Source organism: Pristis pectinata, chromosome 18 (genome assembly GCF_009764475.1).
Source record: "Pristis pectinata isolate sPriPec2 chromosome 18, sPriPec2.1.pri, whole genome shotgun sequence".
Classification (NCBI taxonomy): Eukaryota; Metazoa; Chordata; class Chondrichthyes; order Rhinopristiformes; family Pristidae; genus Pristis; species Pristis pectinata.
Genome location: NC_067422.1, coordinates 15036929 through 15053165, shown reverse-complemented (window position 1 = coordinate 15053165; position 16237 = coordinate 15036929). Strand labels below are relative to the sequence as shown.

The 16237-nt window shown below is 41.5% G+C and overlaps 1 protein-coding gene across 19 annotated transcripts in view; it reads left to right on the top strand.

The window, feature by feature from the left end:
• arsg (arylsulfatase G) overlaps positions 1–16237 on the top strand; it is a 149571-nt gene that overhangs the window by 126976 nt on the left and 6358 nt on the right. For all 19 annotated transcript variants that reach the window (XM_052033241.1, XM_052033239.1, XM_052033240.1 and 16 more), the window contains 2 exons: positions 6943–7051; positions 8026–8146. In XM_052033241.1, the coding sequence (XP_051889201.1) occupies positions 6943–7051; positions 8026–8146 (230 nt within the window). The remainder of the gene's footprint in view (positions 1–6942; positions 7052–8025; positions 8147–16237) is intronic.

The window sequence follows — 16237 nt, the reverse complement described above, 5'->3', positions numbered from 1 at the left end:
GCAAAGAAATGGGAACGCTCCAGTTGCATAATTGTAGGCTGAAATGAAATACTTTGAAAGTTTTGATAAATGTCTTTAACAGCACCTTCACCCTTTCCACAAGTTCTGCAGCAAAAGGATTTTGATTCCTCGGGGGTCATCACTCTTTCTGAGAGTGCACTGTCACACAACATATGCCTACCTTGCACCACCACAAATACTCACATCAATGGCCTCGATCAGTCACCTAGGTGGGTTTCTGCATGGTGTTTCACACATCACACACTGTATGGGCAGCTGGTGGACACAAAGCACCCTAAACAATAACTTACCTCGTGGCTCCACTTCAAGAACGAAGAGTCACCGCTGCGTATCTCGGAAACATGGCAAGAGGGCTGGGCTGCAGACGAGGCTGAAACAACGTGGTCACAAGACCCCCCTCCCCAGCATACTACTAGCTAATGTCCAGTCCATTGAGAACAAAGTTGATGAACTAAGGGCAAGACTGACCTACCAAAGAGAACTGAGGGACTGTTGTGTACTATGTCTCACTGAAACGTGGCTTACACCTACTTCACCTGACTCTGCTATTCAACCTGAGGGATTTTCAATTCATCAAATGGACCGTACAGAGTCCTCAGGCAAAGTTAAAGGCGGAGGGGTCTGCTTCTTAATCAATAACTTGTGGTGCTCGGACGTGATGGTCCTGGCGAGCTCCTGCTCACCCAGCCTGGAATATCTAACGGTGAAGTGTCGACCATCCTATCTGCCAAGGGAGTTCGCTTCAGCTATCCTGATGGCAGTCTATATCCCACCACAGACGGACATGAAGCCGTCACTCAATGAGCTACGGCTTCATGTCCGTCTGTGGTGGTCAACAACCTTGAGACAGGATACCCTGAGGCCCTCTTCATCATCGCAGGGGACTTCAATCAGGCCAACCCCAAGAATGTGTTACCAAAATACTATCAGCACATCTCCTGCTCCACCAGGGGCACCAACACCCTTGACCACTGCTATACAACCATCAAAGCTGCCTTCCGAGCCAGTCCTTGTCCTCACTTTGGGAAATCAGACCACCAGGCTGTGCTCCTTCTCCTTGCATACAAACAGAAACTGAAACGGGAGGATCCGGTATGGAGGGTCGTGCAGTGCTGGTCTGAGGAAGCAGATGAGCTCCTACATGACTGCTTTGAGACAGTGTACTGGTCCATGTTCAAAGACCCAGCTGCCAGCCTTGATGAGTATGCCACCACCATCACAGACTTTATCAGCAAGTGTGTGGAGGGCTTGTGTACCGAAGAAGACAATACGGGTGTTCCCAAACAGGAAACCATGGTTGAACCAGGAGATCCACTCCCAACTGAAGGCGAGGACTGCTGCACACAAATCTGGTGATCCTGATCTGTACAAGAGATCGAGGTATGACCTTCAGAAAGCTATCAGGGACGCCAAGAGACAATACCAACTCAAAATAGAGTCCCTGACCAGCCGCCAGTTATGGCAGGGCTTACATGCCATAACAGGCTACAAGACGAAGTCGGGCTGCATAGCTAACCACAGTGCATCCCTTCCTGATGAACTGAACGCATTCTATGCGCATTTTGAACAAAAGGGAAGTGGATTGTCACCATCCACCCTGACAGCCACCAATGCAGCTGAACCTGTGATCACAGTGGAGGACATAAGATCAGTCTTCCAGAGAGTGAACACAAGGAAAGCACCTGGCCCAGATAGTGTCCTGGGCTGCGTGCTCAGATCTTGTGCTGATCAGCTGGCAGGAGTACTTGCGGACATTTTCAATCTCTCCCTGCTTCAAGACCACTATCATCCCGGTACCAAGGAAAAGCAAGGTAACATGCCTCAATGACTACCGACCAGTAGCTCTGACATCCACCATCATGAAGTGCTTTGAGAGGTTGGTCACGGCACGCGTCAACTCCAGCCTACCAGACAACCTGGACCCATTGCAATTCGCCTATCGGCGAAACAGGTCTACAGCGGATGCCATCTCCCTGGCCCTAAACTCAGCTCTGGAGCATCTGGACAGTAAAGGCACATACATTAGACTATTGTTTATTGACTACAGCTCTGCCTTCAATACAATAATTCCAAGCAACCTTGTCACCAAACTCCGAGACCTAGGACTCAACACCTCCCTCTGTAACTGGATCCTTGACTTTCTAACAAACAGACCGCAATCAGTGAGGATAGGCAGCAATACCTCTGGCACGATTATTCTCAACACTGGTGCCCCACAAGGCTGCGTCCTCAGCCCTCTACTCCCTATACACTCACGACTGTGTGGCCAGATTCTGCTCTAACTCCATCTACAAGTTTGCAGATGATACCACCCTTGTAGGCCGTATCTCAAACAGCGATGAGTCGGAGTACAGGAAGGAGATAGAGATCTTAGTGGAATGGTGTCGTGACAACAACCTTTCCCTCAATGTCAACAAAACAAAAGAGCTGGTCATTGACTTCAGGAAAGGGGGCGGTGTACATGCACCTGTCTACATCAATGGTGCTGAGGTCAAGAGGGTTGACAGCTTCAAGTTCCTGGGAGTGAACATCAACAGCCTGTCCTGGTCAAATCACGTAGGTGCCACAGCCAAGAAAGCTCACCAGCACCTCTACTTCCTCAGGAGGCTAAAGAAATTTGGTTTGTCCCCTTTGACTCTCACCAACTTTTTCTGATGCACCACAGAAAGCATCCTATCTGGATGTATCACGGCTTGGTACGGCAACTGCTCTGCCCAGGACCACAAGAAGCTGCAGAGAGTTGTGGACACAGCCCAGCGCATCACGGACACCAGCCTCCCCTCCTTGGACTCTGTCTTTACCTCTTGTTGTCTTGGTGTAGCAGCCAGCATAATCAAAGACCCCACCCACCCGGGACATTCTCTCTCCTCTCCTCTTCCATCGGGTAGAAGATACAGGAGCCTGAGGGCACGTACCACCAGACTTAAGGACAGCTTCTACCCCACTGTGATAAGACTATTGAATGGTTCCCTTATACAATGAGATGGACTGTGACCTCACGATCTACCTTGTTGTGACCTTGCACCTTATTGCACTGCACTTTCTCTGTAGCTGTGACACTTTACTCTCTACTGTTATTGTTTTTACCTGTACTACGTCAATGCACTCTATACTAACTCAATGTAACTGCACTGTGTAATGAATTGACCTGTACGATCAGTTTGTAAGACGAGCTTTTCACTGTACCTTGGTACAAGTGACAATAATAACACCAATACCAAAGGTGACATTGGACGCAGACAAAGTCTGCTTTGAAGGGCTTTGCTCAGCTAAAGGCAGATGGTACACCAGGTGCTCCATTCGACAATCGGATACGTATGGAGCAGCAACAAAGACTGTGTGAGATGTTGGCAGGTGTCCCAGCTACAGTGCACACTCCTGTGAATGGTATGGAGGAGTCTGGCATGAGCACAAGGAGCATGATATCACAGACCTTTGAATATTTGTCTTCCTGCACATGGAGTATATTTGGTGGATTGAATAGATCAGTGAAAGTTGAGTGCTGGAGGTTAAAGGAATGATGGCAACTCCCTGGGTATCTGGCACATACCAAGAGAAATATTTCATGTGGTTGCAGATCAGCTTCATGTTAATGCCTAGGAATCATTTCCAACTCCAGATTGATTTGGGACTGTCATGATTACCAAATGATTACCAAATGCTGAAGAACCTGGTCAGACCATTCTGGCAACCATCATCCATGGTGAATCTGATACCCATAGATGGATCGGCAGTTAGTGCCGGTGTGGTACAGCTCCAGCTGTTCGATCCTCACCCTGTGTGTTGTCTGTGTGAAGTCTGCACATTCTTTTCATGACTGCTTGGGTTTCCCAAAGACTTGCACGTTGGTAAATGTCTGTAAATTGTCCCTAGTGCAGCTGGGTGGCAGGAGAATTAGGTAGAATTGATGGGCATGTGAGAGAGAATAGTTACAGGGAAATAGGTGGAGGGATGAGATTGATGGGGTTGCTCTGAGAGCCTGCACAGACTCCATGCACCAAATGGCCACCTCCTGTGTCATAAGAAGGCCTTTTTTCAATTGTCAGTTTCATATGTGACAGCTGAGAAATCCTTCAGCTGTGTTCAGCAGAAGCCTGGAGTTATCCCAAGACACATAAGTTGTGAACGCATGGTGTATTGAGGAAGGTTGCAGAGACCTGCTGTAACCTGATTCTGCTGAGATACTGCTATGTACCTTAGTGACAAAACAGAGCCTCTATCTGTTTTTTCTGATAGCAGGGTGTGGCCTGCTGCAAACTGGCTCTGTCATGAGCTGCTTTCAGTTGTAAAGTTTCATCTTGGTCAGAAGCAGTTCGCTGTGGACTCTGGGGCTCCTGTGGTGGCCTAGCCAGCTCCTTTGATGGTTCTCACATGAGCATCACCAATTTTTACAGATCTGGTGGAGACCTGTTAAGTAAATGCAGCCAGCAGGTCCAAAAATGTTGGGACCGAGCAACAAGGTGAACACTAGTTCTCCAAAGTTCCTTAAGGAAATAATGAACACAATTTCTATGAAGTAAATATTTCACAGAATAACTCAGGATGGTAGCTAGGAAGCTGCAGTATTTGTTCTGAGATTACAATGCCAGCTTTTGAACCACCATCATGCATAACACGTTGCTCAGCTCTTGCATAACATTGCCGAATTCCAGAAAGCTCAGTAAACCTATGCACCCTGGGTTAAATCTCACAAAACTTGAAAACATTACTTCCACTGAGCTGTTATCATTTTTAAATTATCAACCTGCCACTCCTGGCATGGTTTTCAGTTCTTGCTGATAGTACACTTGGGTAGAGTCTGGAAGTCAACAGAGTTGTGTCACATTTCTAATATGCTGATAGTTTTATGGATTAAACCCTTCCCCAACTTTCACATGATTCAGGTATCAGCTTGTTTACTCCAGGAACATGGGAACAGGAGTAGACCCTTCAGGCCCTCAACCTAACTCGATATAACTGTTTTTGGCCCAGATTCCTTAATTTCTAACATTAACAAATAAAAATCCCAAACTTAAAAGTAAGAATTGATCCATCATCCATTTGTGGAAAGCCTTTTAAAACTTATACCATTCCTTTTGTGTAATTTTTCTTCACCTCGCTCCTAAAAGGACCAGCTCTAACTTTCAGACACTGCTTCCCTTAGTCCTCAACTTCCCAATCACTTTAGGAATAGCGGGCAATTTTTTGAGTACCGTCAACTTTCTGGTGTCTTCTGTGTAAGGCTAGTAAATAAGTGTTGATAATTGAACATCCATGTTATATATTAGTAATGTAACATTTATAGTAATGTTTCTTTATCATCACTGAGAACAGAGGGACCCTGGAGTACAAGTACATGGTTCACTGAAAGTGGAGTTACAGGTAGACAGCGTGGTGAAGGAGGCTTTTGGCATGCTGGCCTTCATTAATCAGGGCATTGAGTATGAAAGTTGGGAGGTCATAGCGCAGTTGTACAGAATGCTGGTGAGGCTGTACTTGGAGTATTGTGTTCAGATTTGGTCACCCTGCAGTAGGAAAGATGTTATTAAACTGGGAAGACTGCAGAAAAGATGTACAAGGATATTACCAGGACTTAAGGGACTGAGTTATAGGGAGAGATCGGACAGGCTCGGACTTTATTCCTTGGAGCATAGGAAACTGAGAGGTGATCTGAAAGAGGTGGATAACATTACGAAGGGCATAGATAGGGTGAACACACTCAGTCTTTTTCCCAGGGTTGGGGAATTAAGAACTAGAGGGTATTGATTTAGAGTGAGAGGGGAAAGATTTAATCAGAAATTGAGAGGCAACTTTTTTACGCAAAGGATGGTGTGTATGTGGAATGAGCTGCCAGAGGAAGTGGTTGAGGCAGGTACAATAACAACTTTTAAAAGACAGTTGGACAGGTAGATGGATTGGAAAGGTTTAGGAGGTAATGGGCCAAATGCTGACAAATGGGACTAGCTTGGATGGGGCATCTTGGTCGGCATGGACCAGTTGGGCCAATGGGCCTGTTTCCATGCTGTATAACTCTATGAACTCTGAGTCTAAGTACTGGAACTCCCTATCGAGCAACACTATGAGATCATCACTTTTTCAAGGGCAGTTAGGGATGAGTCATAATGTCTGGCCTTGTTGAAACACACACACAAATGTTTTTAGAATAAACCACCCTATCAGTTGTTCATGATATCTTGAAAACTTAATTAAATTATTCAAATACCTTTGTACCAGGGAATGCCATACATCTATGTGGCATCCTTCCTTTTAATTTAACCCTTGGGGTCTGCATATCCTTCTTTTAAATTTACTCTGCAAAATCTCCTCGCCAGGTGAATGATTGCACCATAAGACCAGAAACTTTAGTTCATTGAGAGTCAGTACATTCAGAAAAGGTTTAGCTTCAGCTTCCCTGACAAGGATTTCACTTCTGTTGTTTGTTGACATGTTATCCAACACAAAAGCAAGAAAACCATCAGGAAAGACTTGATCTTAACTATTACTAAGTTCCTTATGCCTTAAAACTAATGCCAGATGTGCTTAGGTCTAACCCTACCTTAACTGTGCAAACCGTTAGATTGTAACTTCTTGCTTTCAGAGCACTCACCCAATGGTAGGAGTAGATCTGGTTATTATATGATGTAACAGTGTCATGATAGGGGTTCAAGTGAGGAACTCTCCTTGTTAATGAGTAAGTTAATACACTCAGTGAAAGCCGAATGGTACAAATTGGTGAAATTGTAAACCAATTAATTCTACAGTTGCATAGCAACTGAATTTTTTTGGTGGGGGCGGAGCAAGTAGTTGAGAGGTCAAAGTGCAGAATTTTCAGTTTTCAGTGTACAATTTGGTAAATTTAGAAGTTGTTAAGAAGTAAATTGTTGACCTGTTAACAGTGATATTGGTTAATTTAATGTTTAATAACTTTTGTTTTTGACTTAGGTGGCAGTTCAGCTAAAAGGACGACATGGGAAGGTGGCCATCGAACACCAGCAATAGCATACTGGCCAGGCAAAATCCCAGCTAACGCAACAAGTAGCTCACTGCTTAGGTAGGAGAATAACTAAAGTATTTGAGTTTACTGCCCTGACATGATTGCACTGACAAGATGGAGAATCAAGTTATCCAAAATGTTCTTCAAAAACATTTGTGGCCTATTAATGACCTGTATAGGTCATCTGCCTGCTAGAGCCATGACAACTATAGACACAGAGTTGCGGTTGAATAATCCACTGAATTATTCTTTGATATGTATATAATATGTTGTTTAAGTGTCAATGAGGAAAACTACTTAAACTGTGGCAAGAGCCAGTAGCTTCACAAGAGAGGAGGAAAAAGCTGGCAAAGAAATCAAAGCAAATACTTATTTGTAATCACTCCTGGAAATCTGTTTAGTTTTTGGATTTTTGACGTCAGAGTTCTCTGAAATTTGAACTCTCTTTTACATTTGTATTTGTCTACCAATAAGATAAGATAAGATGAGATATGATTTCTTTATTAGTCACATGTACATCGAAACACAGTGAAATGCATCTTTCTTTTGTAGAATATTCTGGGGGCAGCCCGCAGGTGTCGCCACGTTTCCGGCATCAACATAGCATGCCCACGACTTCCTAACCCGTACATCTTTGGAATGTGGGAGGAAACCGGAGCACCCGGAGGAAACCCACGCAGACACTGGGAGAACGTACAATCTCCTTACAGACAGCGGCCGGAATCACTGGCGCTGTAAAGCGTTACGCTAACTGCTACACTACCGTGCCTGCCCAATTCACTCAAGATTCAGTCATGCAGTAGAGAAAAGTTAGCATGTCCTTTTATCTCTTGGATCTAGTTCAAATACATTCTTGATTAAAGGTTCAGTTCAACACTCAGGCTTTACTAAACTCAAATGCTAAAAAAAATTGCTTACTACTTTCATCAAGGACATCACTGTCTTCTTTGTAAAAATGTTTTTTTTAATTCTTAAAACTCTAAACTTATAAAATAATAATGTTTCACCCTAAAAATATTTAATTTTTGCAGCACACTGGATATATTTTCCACCCTGATTCCGCTAGCAGGAGCAAGCCTGCCTCCAAACAGACGTTATGACGGTTTGGATATAACAAAGGTGTTGCTTGGCCAATCCCACGGTAGTCACAAGGTAACATTTATTATTTTAATATAAACCAGGAAGAAGGCATTTAAAGAGATCTTTGTAGTGCGTTATCACAACCAAACCCATTTCGTGTTAAGTGCAGTTTTGTTCGGTATTCAAATAGAGCAAACAATTTGAATAGAATTAAGATCCCACAAAATTATGAATGTCCAATTAATCTGTTTTTCCTGGACATTTTGACTACATCATCAGGGAAAATCCCTGTCTTACAAATAATTCAATGGGATCTTTTATATCTGTGAGCCACCAGATAAGGCTCTCAAGCCCTGTATTTACTGCTCCAACTGTAAACTCTTCCAGTAACACTCCATTATTTTTTTTTCAGCAGCTGTAAAATGCAATTTTCCACATTTAAGCCCTTTATTAGAATACATACATGGCAAAATCTTTTGTTGCCAGCATTAAGCACTTAAGACAATGTCAGCAGCTCATAGAGAGCTTTGTACATTTGGTTCCATTGACATTCAAAGATAGATTTCTTCCCCATTCTATTCATTTTTGATTTGGTTACTGATGTATTATGTTAGGGAGGCAGAGAGAAAATGACACTGGGTAATTTAATCATGTTGCTATTCTGTAACAGCTGAATATTAGGCTGGTAGCAGCAACACAATTGATGGCAGTGTATTTTTCTCAAAGTGCTGATCAAACCTCAAACTAACTTAGAGTCAAGATCTAGTTTTTTTATGTCTTGAATCCACAGCTCATAATACTTCTCCTTTATGTAGCACAACCCATATTTTACTGCTTTATGCAATTGTACCACAGCTCTCTATTTATGACTCCTTTTTCCTTTCACTTTCTTCTTCTTCTGCATTTCCTCAGGATCGAGGGCAACTTACTTTCACTCTGGTTTTATGGCTTCTAAAGTGGCTGATAAGGGCACTGCGGATCTGCGGATCTGCACATCCTTCTGTAGATAGAGCAGGAGATCCTTGATGGGGCACGTGGGAGGGTAGTTTGTTAGGTGGTGAACTCTTTCTGCCACATATGCGGAGATTCTGTTTGCTCTTAGTGCATTGACTTGAGGTTCTCAATACCATCCCAAATGCTCCTGCTCCACTTTGAGCAGACACAGGCCAGAGTTTCCTGGGTGTTGGTAGGGATGTTGCATTTTTTAAGGAGACCTTGAATATATCTCTGAAACTCTACCTCTGTCCATCTGGCAATTCCTTCCTTTGGGAGAGCTTGGAGTGCAGTGTCCATTTTGGGAGTCTGGTGTTGGACATGCAAGAAATGTGACCTGCCCAGTGTAGCTGGCTATTCCATTGCTGTACTTCCCACTGCTGTTGTAATGGTAGATCTGTAGCGGGTAACGGCCCTTCGTATATAAACAAATTGGCCAAACTTCACTTGTGGGTGCCCAGTGCAATGTGGCACAACCCAGTAAGGAGGACATTTTTCAGTTTGTTATTTCCTATATCTGATTAACTAACAAATTAACAGTTCTATTTAAATATTTTTCAGCAGTAAGGTATATTCCTCATACTCAGTGGTGTCAGTGAACTTCTCAGTAAAACAGACCTTGCAGGTTGGTTTACTTTGGGAACTAGAAGTGATTGCCACACAGGATAGAATTGCTTAAGTGCTTATTATTGATGCTTTGTGGTGAACATATAACCTAAGGCTTACAGATCACAAATGCGGCAAGGGTAACAGCAACTTCAGAAATAATTCTGTTTAGGTTTATAATAATGCAAATTGCAGGCACTGCACCCAAGCTTACCAACTGTCTAAACTATCAAAAATTTTGACCTGCTGTGATTGTTACTGGCACTCAGAAACATTTACAAACATTCAAGAAATTACAAATCAATCATATTATCAATATTGCTAAAAATGTAAATGACTTAATAAATTAAATCTCTTTTACAACAACTAACTGTATTTAAATTAAATAATTCAAAAAATAAAGATTACCTGAAGCTTTTCTATCTTTCAAGGCAATTCCTCTCCAATGAAATGAATAGAGTTGCAGAACGTGTGCCAAGTCTAAACTGGCACAGCTTTCTCAGTAGAACTAGTAGAAAACCCTAGGAAGTTGGCACTATGCTGCTGGATTCCAGGCACTCAGTTGGGAACACAGTTGGAATAATGGTATTTAGGACCTCCCAGGAAGTTTGAGACCACCTCATTGTCAATCTGGCTCTCTCAAGATATTTGAACTATGCGCTCAGGGCTGAAATTCAAAAATGAGGCAATTGTGCTTCAGTTGTGCAAAGGTTTTATCAACCTCAAATGGAATTAAGTTTGCCTACTGAACGTTATGATAAAGATAATATCCTCAGAAGTGCTGATTACCCTGAACAGTCCTAGTACTCAGATGTTTAAATATTGAGACCTAGTACTATTCTGATGTTTAAAAGGGTAAGGCGTGATCTAACCAAGGTTTAGAAAAAGAATGTGGAGATACAATCTTAAAATCTGAGCAATGCCAATTTAGAATTTAAATCTCAAAACACTATTTCATACAAGGATTAAATGCAGTCTGGAACTCTATGTCACAAGAGATTGAGTCAAGTGTGATTTGCAAGACAGAAATTGATAGCTTTTTTTAGGTAAATGGATTGTGAAGATGGTCAGAAAAGAACCGATGAATGAAGTTGAGAAACAAATCAGCCATGATTTACATGAATGACAGAATAAGGCTCAAAGGACTGAATGGCCTTTTCCTATTACTATTGTTGATTGCTGCAGTGCTGGATAAATTAGTGAAAGCTGGGCCTGAAGAAACTCAGAAATGTCTGTGAATTGTACTAACTTACTGTTGCCTTATGACTCATCAATAATTTCAATCATGGATGATCAATATCAGGAATATTTCATTATATTGAGATTCAGATATAAAATCAGATAACGTCAGATAGAAAAGATACTATGGTAAGATAATTTCAACAAATATGGCTGGGATGGGATAGAGATGGACAATGTAAGTTCATTAAAAACTAATCAAAGTTGTTACAAGGAATTTAAAGCAAGATTTGAAGGTCAGTGTGCATCATAGGCCTCGAAAAGGCCAGATGGCCTACTCCTGCTTTTAATTTCAGTTGCACTGTGCTTTATTTATTTATAAACTATTCAACATCAGCCAAAAACTTTGACAGATGACTTCTTTAATAAAAAGCAAAGCTATTTCTAGTGAGAAGTTGTAAAAGGCTATGACAAATTCATGAAAAATGGCTGTTAGGAGTTCTGTTATAGTACATTGTTAAACACTGTGCACATGAATCCAGTTAATTTTTGATCACTTGTTATTCTTCTTACTCTTAACTCTGGTCAGTTATTGGGTTAGGAATTGCACCTGGAAGACACAACACTGTCACTTTTATATTCTGTAGTTCTGCAATATAGCTCAGAGAGTTTGACATTCTACATGATTATAACATAATGCTGAAACACATATAGATGCAGTCTAGATCTCTACCTAATCCCAAGGCATTAAAATCATCCTGTATGTGCATAAACACATCATATTGTTAATTATTCATTGTGTACAGTTTTACCAGCAACTAGAATGATTAAATCAAATATAAAGGTCGAAAATATTTGAGAGAGAGAAACCGGGCCTTGTTTATCCTGTTTTATTGCTATGCCAGGAGGTTGTGGTTCATTACCCTCTCCAGAAACTTGGGCACATAATGGGGCAGATCTTCCAATGATTGGTGAGTATCTGCACTCATTATCCTGGAGAGAGACCAGATCACAATGAGACAAGGAGACCTTGCACAATACAGAACCTCTCTGACTATAAGTGGTGGATCCCACCCCTTAATGGCCTTTACAGCCAGTGAGGTCCTGCCCAGTGTTAAGGAGGGTGTCCAATGTTGGTAGCAAAAGCTCTAGAGGATTAAACGATCATTCATATCATGTTAACTTTATGTTGATTTTTCCATTTAAAACAAGCTCTACATTCAATAAAATTCCATGAAAATAATTACTGGCAACAAATATGAAAAAAATAATGTTCTAGCCATACTTTTTGATTGACATTTTATCTAGATGTAGGCCAGGCACCATCTGAAAGTTGAAATGAAGAACATGTGCTCTGTTTGTGCTTGCACCATCAAGATGGAAATCATAGGAATTTTAATGTTTGTCCAGGAAATCTCTATTAGGGGCTCAAAAGTGAGCTCCATACACTATAATTGCAAGTGATTGACTAAGAATGGATGGGCCTCAGACAGAATGCTTTTCCTGTACTTGTATGTCTGGAAACTGTAAAGTAAAATAAATTGCAGCCAAATTATACATATTTTGGCTGTGTTGTGTTCTGGTTGTATCATTCAAGAAGCCCAGGTCCACCTACTCGGCCTGGGTCATCTTTAGCAGAAGCTATCCACCAATGCAAGGTCCAGAAGATTCTACTGGGACAGTGATCTCAGTGCAGAGCACAATGTCACAGTGGAGGCCCTACTGGATTGACAAAGAGCTGTCTGATAGATGTACTAAAGGGGATAAGAAGTTTCCATTGGTAATATAAAGTTACTATAAATTGACCTCCAGCAGGCCACTGCAATATACCCTTCATTCTAGGTTGATACTCCATTGGCACATAGAGGGGTACTACAATATTCAAGGTGCGTCTTTCACAGATATTAAACCAAAACACCATCTGTCCATTTATGTTTATGTAAAAAACACACACAGTATTGTTTGAAGAAGAGCAGGGAGTTATCCTGATACCACAGCGGTCACTTATCTCTGTGTCAACATGGAAAACACTGTAATACCTCCTCTATGTACCACTAGAGTGTTGGCCTGAATGATCTGGTCATTTATTTCGTTGTAATTTGTGAGTGCTTGATGTTGACAAATTTGTTGTCACATTCCAACATTCCAACAATGATTGCACTTCAAAAGTATCTCATTTGTTGTCAGTTGTTTTGGAAAACCCTGAGGTGATGAGAAGAGCCAAGTAGATATATTGTAATGTTTCAGGAACAATGTCTTGCATTTTTAAAACGCAAGGAGATGCTAGAGTCTTTACCCCAGATCCAGGTCTTCAGTCTCTCCGGATTTACCCTCCCTCTGTCCCAGATCTGACCACTAAGTAATCTCGACCCTTCATAATCCCAGCATAATTTCCCTGGAAGCCCTTCACTCACGGATTGCCTGAGACCATTCCAGTCAAACAGATTCATTTGTAACTTTCGAAAAGAAAGTGAGCACACAGTGGAAGGGGGAGAAATTGTAGGACTATGGGAGAATTGCAAGGGAAGGGGAGTAATCAGACAGCTGTATTAAAAAAAGTCACCACGGGCAGATTGCCTTCACCTGAAATAAAAACAATAAATGCTAGAAGCACTCAGGAAGTCAACCAGCATCTGTGCTGCATGACGCTTTGATTGTATGCATTTTGAGCGTGGTGTATTCACATCCAGCTAAGGCCCAATCAGAAAGACAAGCATAACTGCCATGAAAATCTGATTAATATAAGAATATAATGTGTCCTATTTATATGCATGATTATCAGTGGCTATAGTTGTTCCTATAATTGTTATCCCCATTCCTAATCAGGTTTAGCCAGTGATTTTTTGAATACTTTGCCTGAACCTGTTTCTACCTGGGCTATTCTGAACATTTCCTGAATATAAGGTACATTTAGATGTTGAAACTTTCTGCATATTTTCTGAAGACATAATTGGAAAGACGGTGTATAGCAAGCAACAGAAATGTTTGTGTTTTGATCTGGGCTGGGAAGAAAGGGGACCTAGTGGGGAAGAATGAGGCAGAATTTCTTTATGCGGCCAGCACTCCTCCTCGTCATGTCTACATAGACAAGGAAAGCATCAAAACTTTGTTCCAAACTCAAGGCTCCTTCTTCCTCTTTCTGAGGATTATGTTTAAAATGTTGACAGATTATTGCACACTGTTGTAAATTTAGCATGAGTGAAGATGTATAAAAGTATACACGCCATATAATCTACCATGAAATACAGTTCAGGACTGACCTTTCCAAAATATGTGGTTACTTAATATACTCAACCACATAACTTGAAAATATAATTTACCAGAAACATTCCCAGAGCCTTTGTACTGTTGGGCCCTCACTTAGTTTGGTTTTGAAGCTTCAAACATTAACATGTTTTTAAATCAGGATAAAAGATCTAATTAGCAAACTGATGTATGGATGCCCCTGTAGAAAGTGTTCAAAATGTAATACAATTCACAGTCCCATCCCACCACAGAGAACATACGAGTTAGACAGCCATTACTAAGCTGATTTACTTGATGTGCTTCACCAGTAATTGCTTTGCATCCATTCACCTAAAATAATGAAACAAGGCAAAGCAAAAATAGTTCTGTGTTGTCAGGCACGTCACGGAAGCAGCCCCAGGTCCTATCCCATTGGCATGCCAGGAAGCTAATATTGAATCAGATTTTGCTTGTTTTTCTTAGGAAGTACATTGCATGTGAAGATAGCCCTCCCAGTTCTCATTATGATGATGAACCCTATTTATAGCAATAGCACATAAAATATCCAAACCATTCAACTATATTGTCCTTGTTTGAAATTAGCTACGTTATAAATCATTAGCTACTGGATCTACTAAACTAAAACAAACAGTCATTACGTCTGCAGTGCTAACTGTGGAGAATGCATTTCAGGAATTGAGCATTTCTTAAATCTCTTCACTGCTAAATTTAATTAACAGCCACCAAATTGCCTGTGGAACTGCTTGCTCTTATTTAGAACAGTGGCAATATTTAGAAGACAGTTAAATTACGGGACTGGTATGCAAAAGACTGGATTAATAATCCAGGAACATGAGTTTGAATCCATAGAATTTAATAATAAATAATTAAATATACACAGAACAAAATGCTTATTATCAGTTATGGTAACCATGGAATTACTAGATTATCATAAAAATCCATCTGATCCGCAAATGTACTTACATGATTTGGCCCTATTATGACCCTATATGTACAGCAATGTGATTGACTTTTAACTTCCCTCTGAAATTATCCATCAAGCCTCTTAGCTAAGGAGCCATTAGGGATGGGTGAAAATGCCGGCATGGCCAGCAACACCCACATCCCATCAATGAATAATCAAAAAAAAATGCTTTATGAGAAGTATTCTGCATGAGGAAGATGACATTGGGAAATTCGATAAGGACTTTGGTGATGACCTGTGGGAGGAATGAGAAGGTTTTCAAGAAGACAAAGATCAAAGTTGAATGTATTGTCCTCTGCAGAAGTACATGTATGTACAGGTGCAATGAAAAACTTGCTTGCAGCAGCATCACAGGCACATAGCATCAGATAAGCAGCATTCACAAGAAAAACATGAATTAAACACAATTTTTACAAGAAAGAATACAATCAGAACAAAAAAAAATCAAAGTCCATTTTAATGCAAAGTGATCAAAGTGGTCATAATGTTACTAAACTGTAATGATTAGGATTTTGCCGGTTGGTTCAAGAACTGAATGGTTGAAGGGAAGTAGCTGTTCTTGAACCTGGTGGTGTGGGACTTCAGGCTTCTGTACCTCCTGCCCGATGGTAGTTGCAAAAAGATGGCATGGCCCAGATGGTGGGGACCTTTGATGATGGATGGTGCCTTCTTGAGGCAGCACCTTCTGTAGATACTACAGATGGTGGGGAGGGATGTGCCCATGATGTATTAGGCAGAATCCACTACCCTCTGCAGCTTCTTACGTTCCTGTGCATTCAAATTTCCACACCAGACCATGATGTAACCAGTCAGAATACTTTCAACAGTACATCTGTGGAAGTTTGTTCGAGTGTTCGGTGACAAGCCGAACCTCCTTAACCTCTTAAGGAAGTAAAGACGCTGAGACGCCTTCCTTATGATAGCATCTATGTGCTGGGCCCAGGACAGATCATCCTTGTGTTAATGCCCAGGAATTTAAAGCTGCTGACTGTCTCCACTGACAAACCTCTAATGTAGACTGGTGCATGTTCGCCCTGCTTCCCCTTTCTGATGTCAACAATCAGCTCTTTAGTTTTGCTGACGTTGACCGAGACGTTCTTGTTGCGACACCACTCAGCTGTCTCACTCTGGTAAGCTGACTCATTGCCACCTGTGATTCATCCAACAACAGTAGT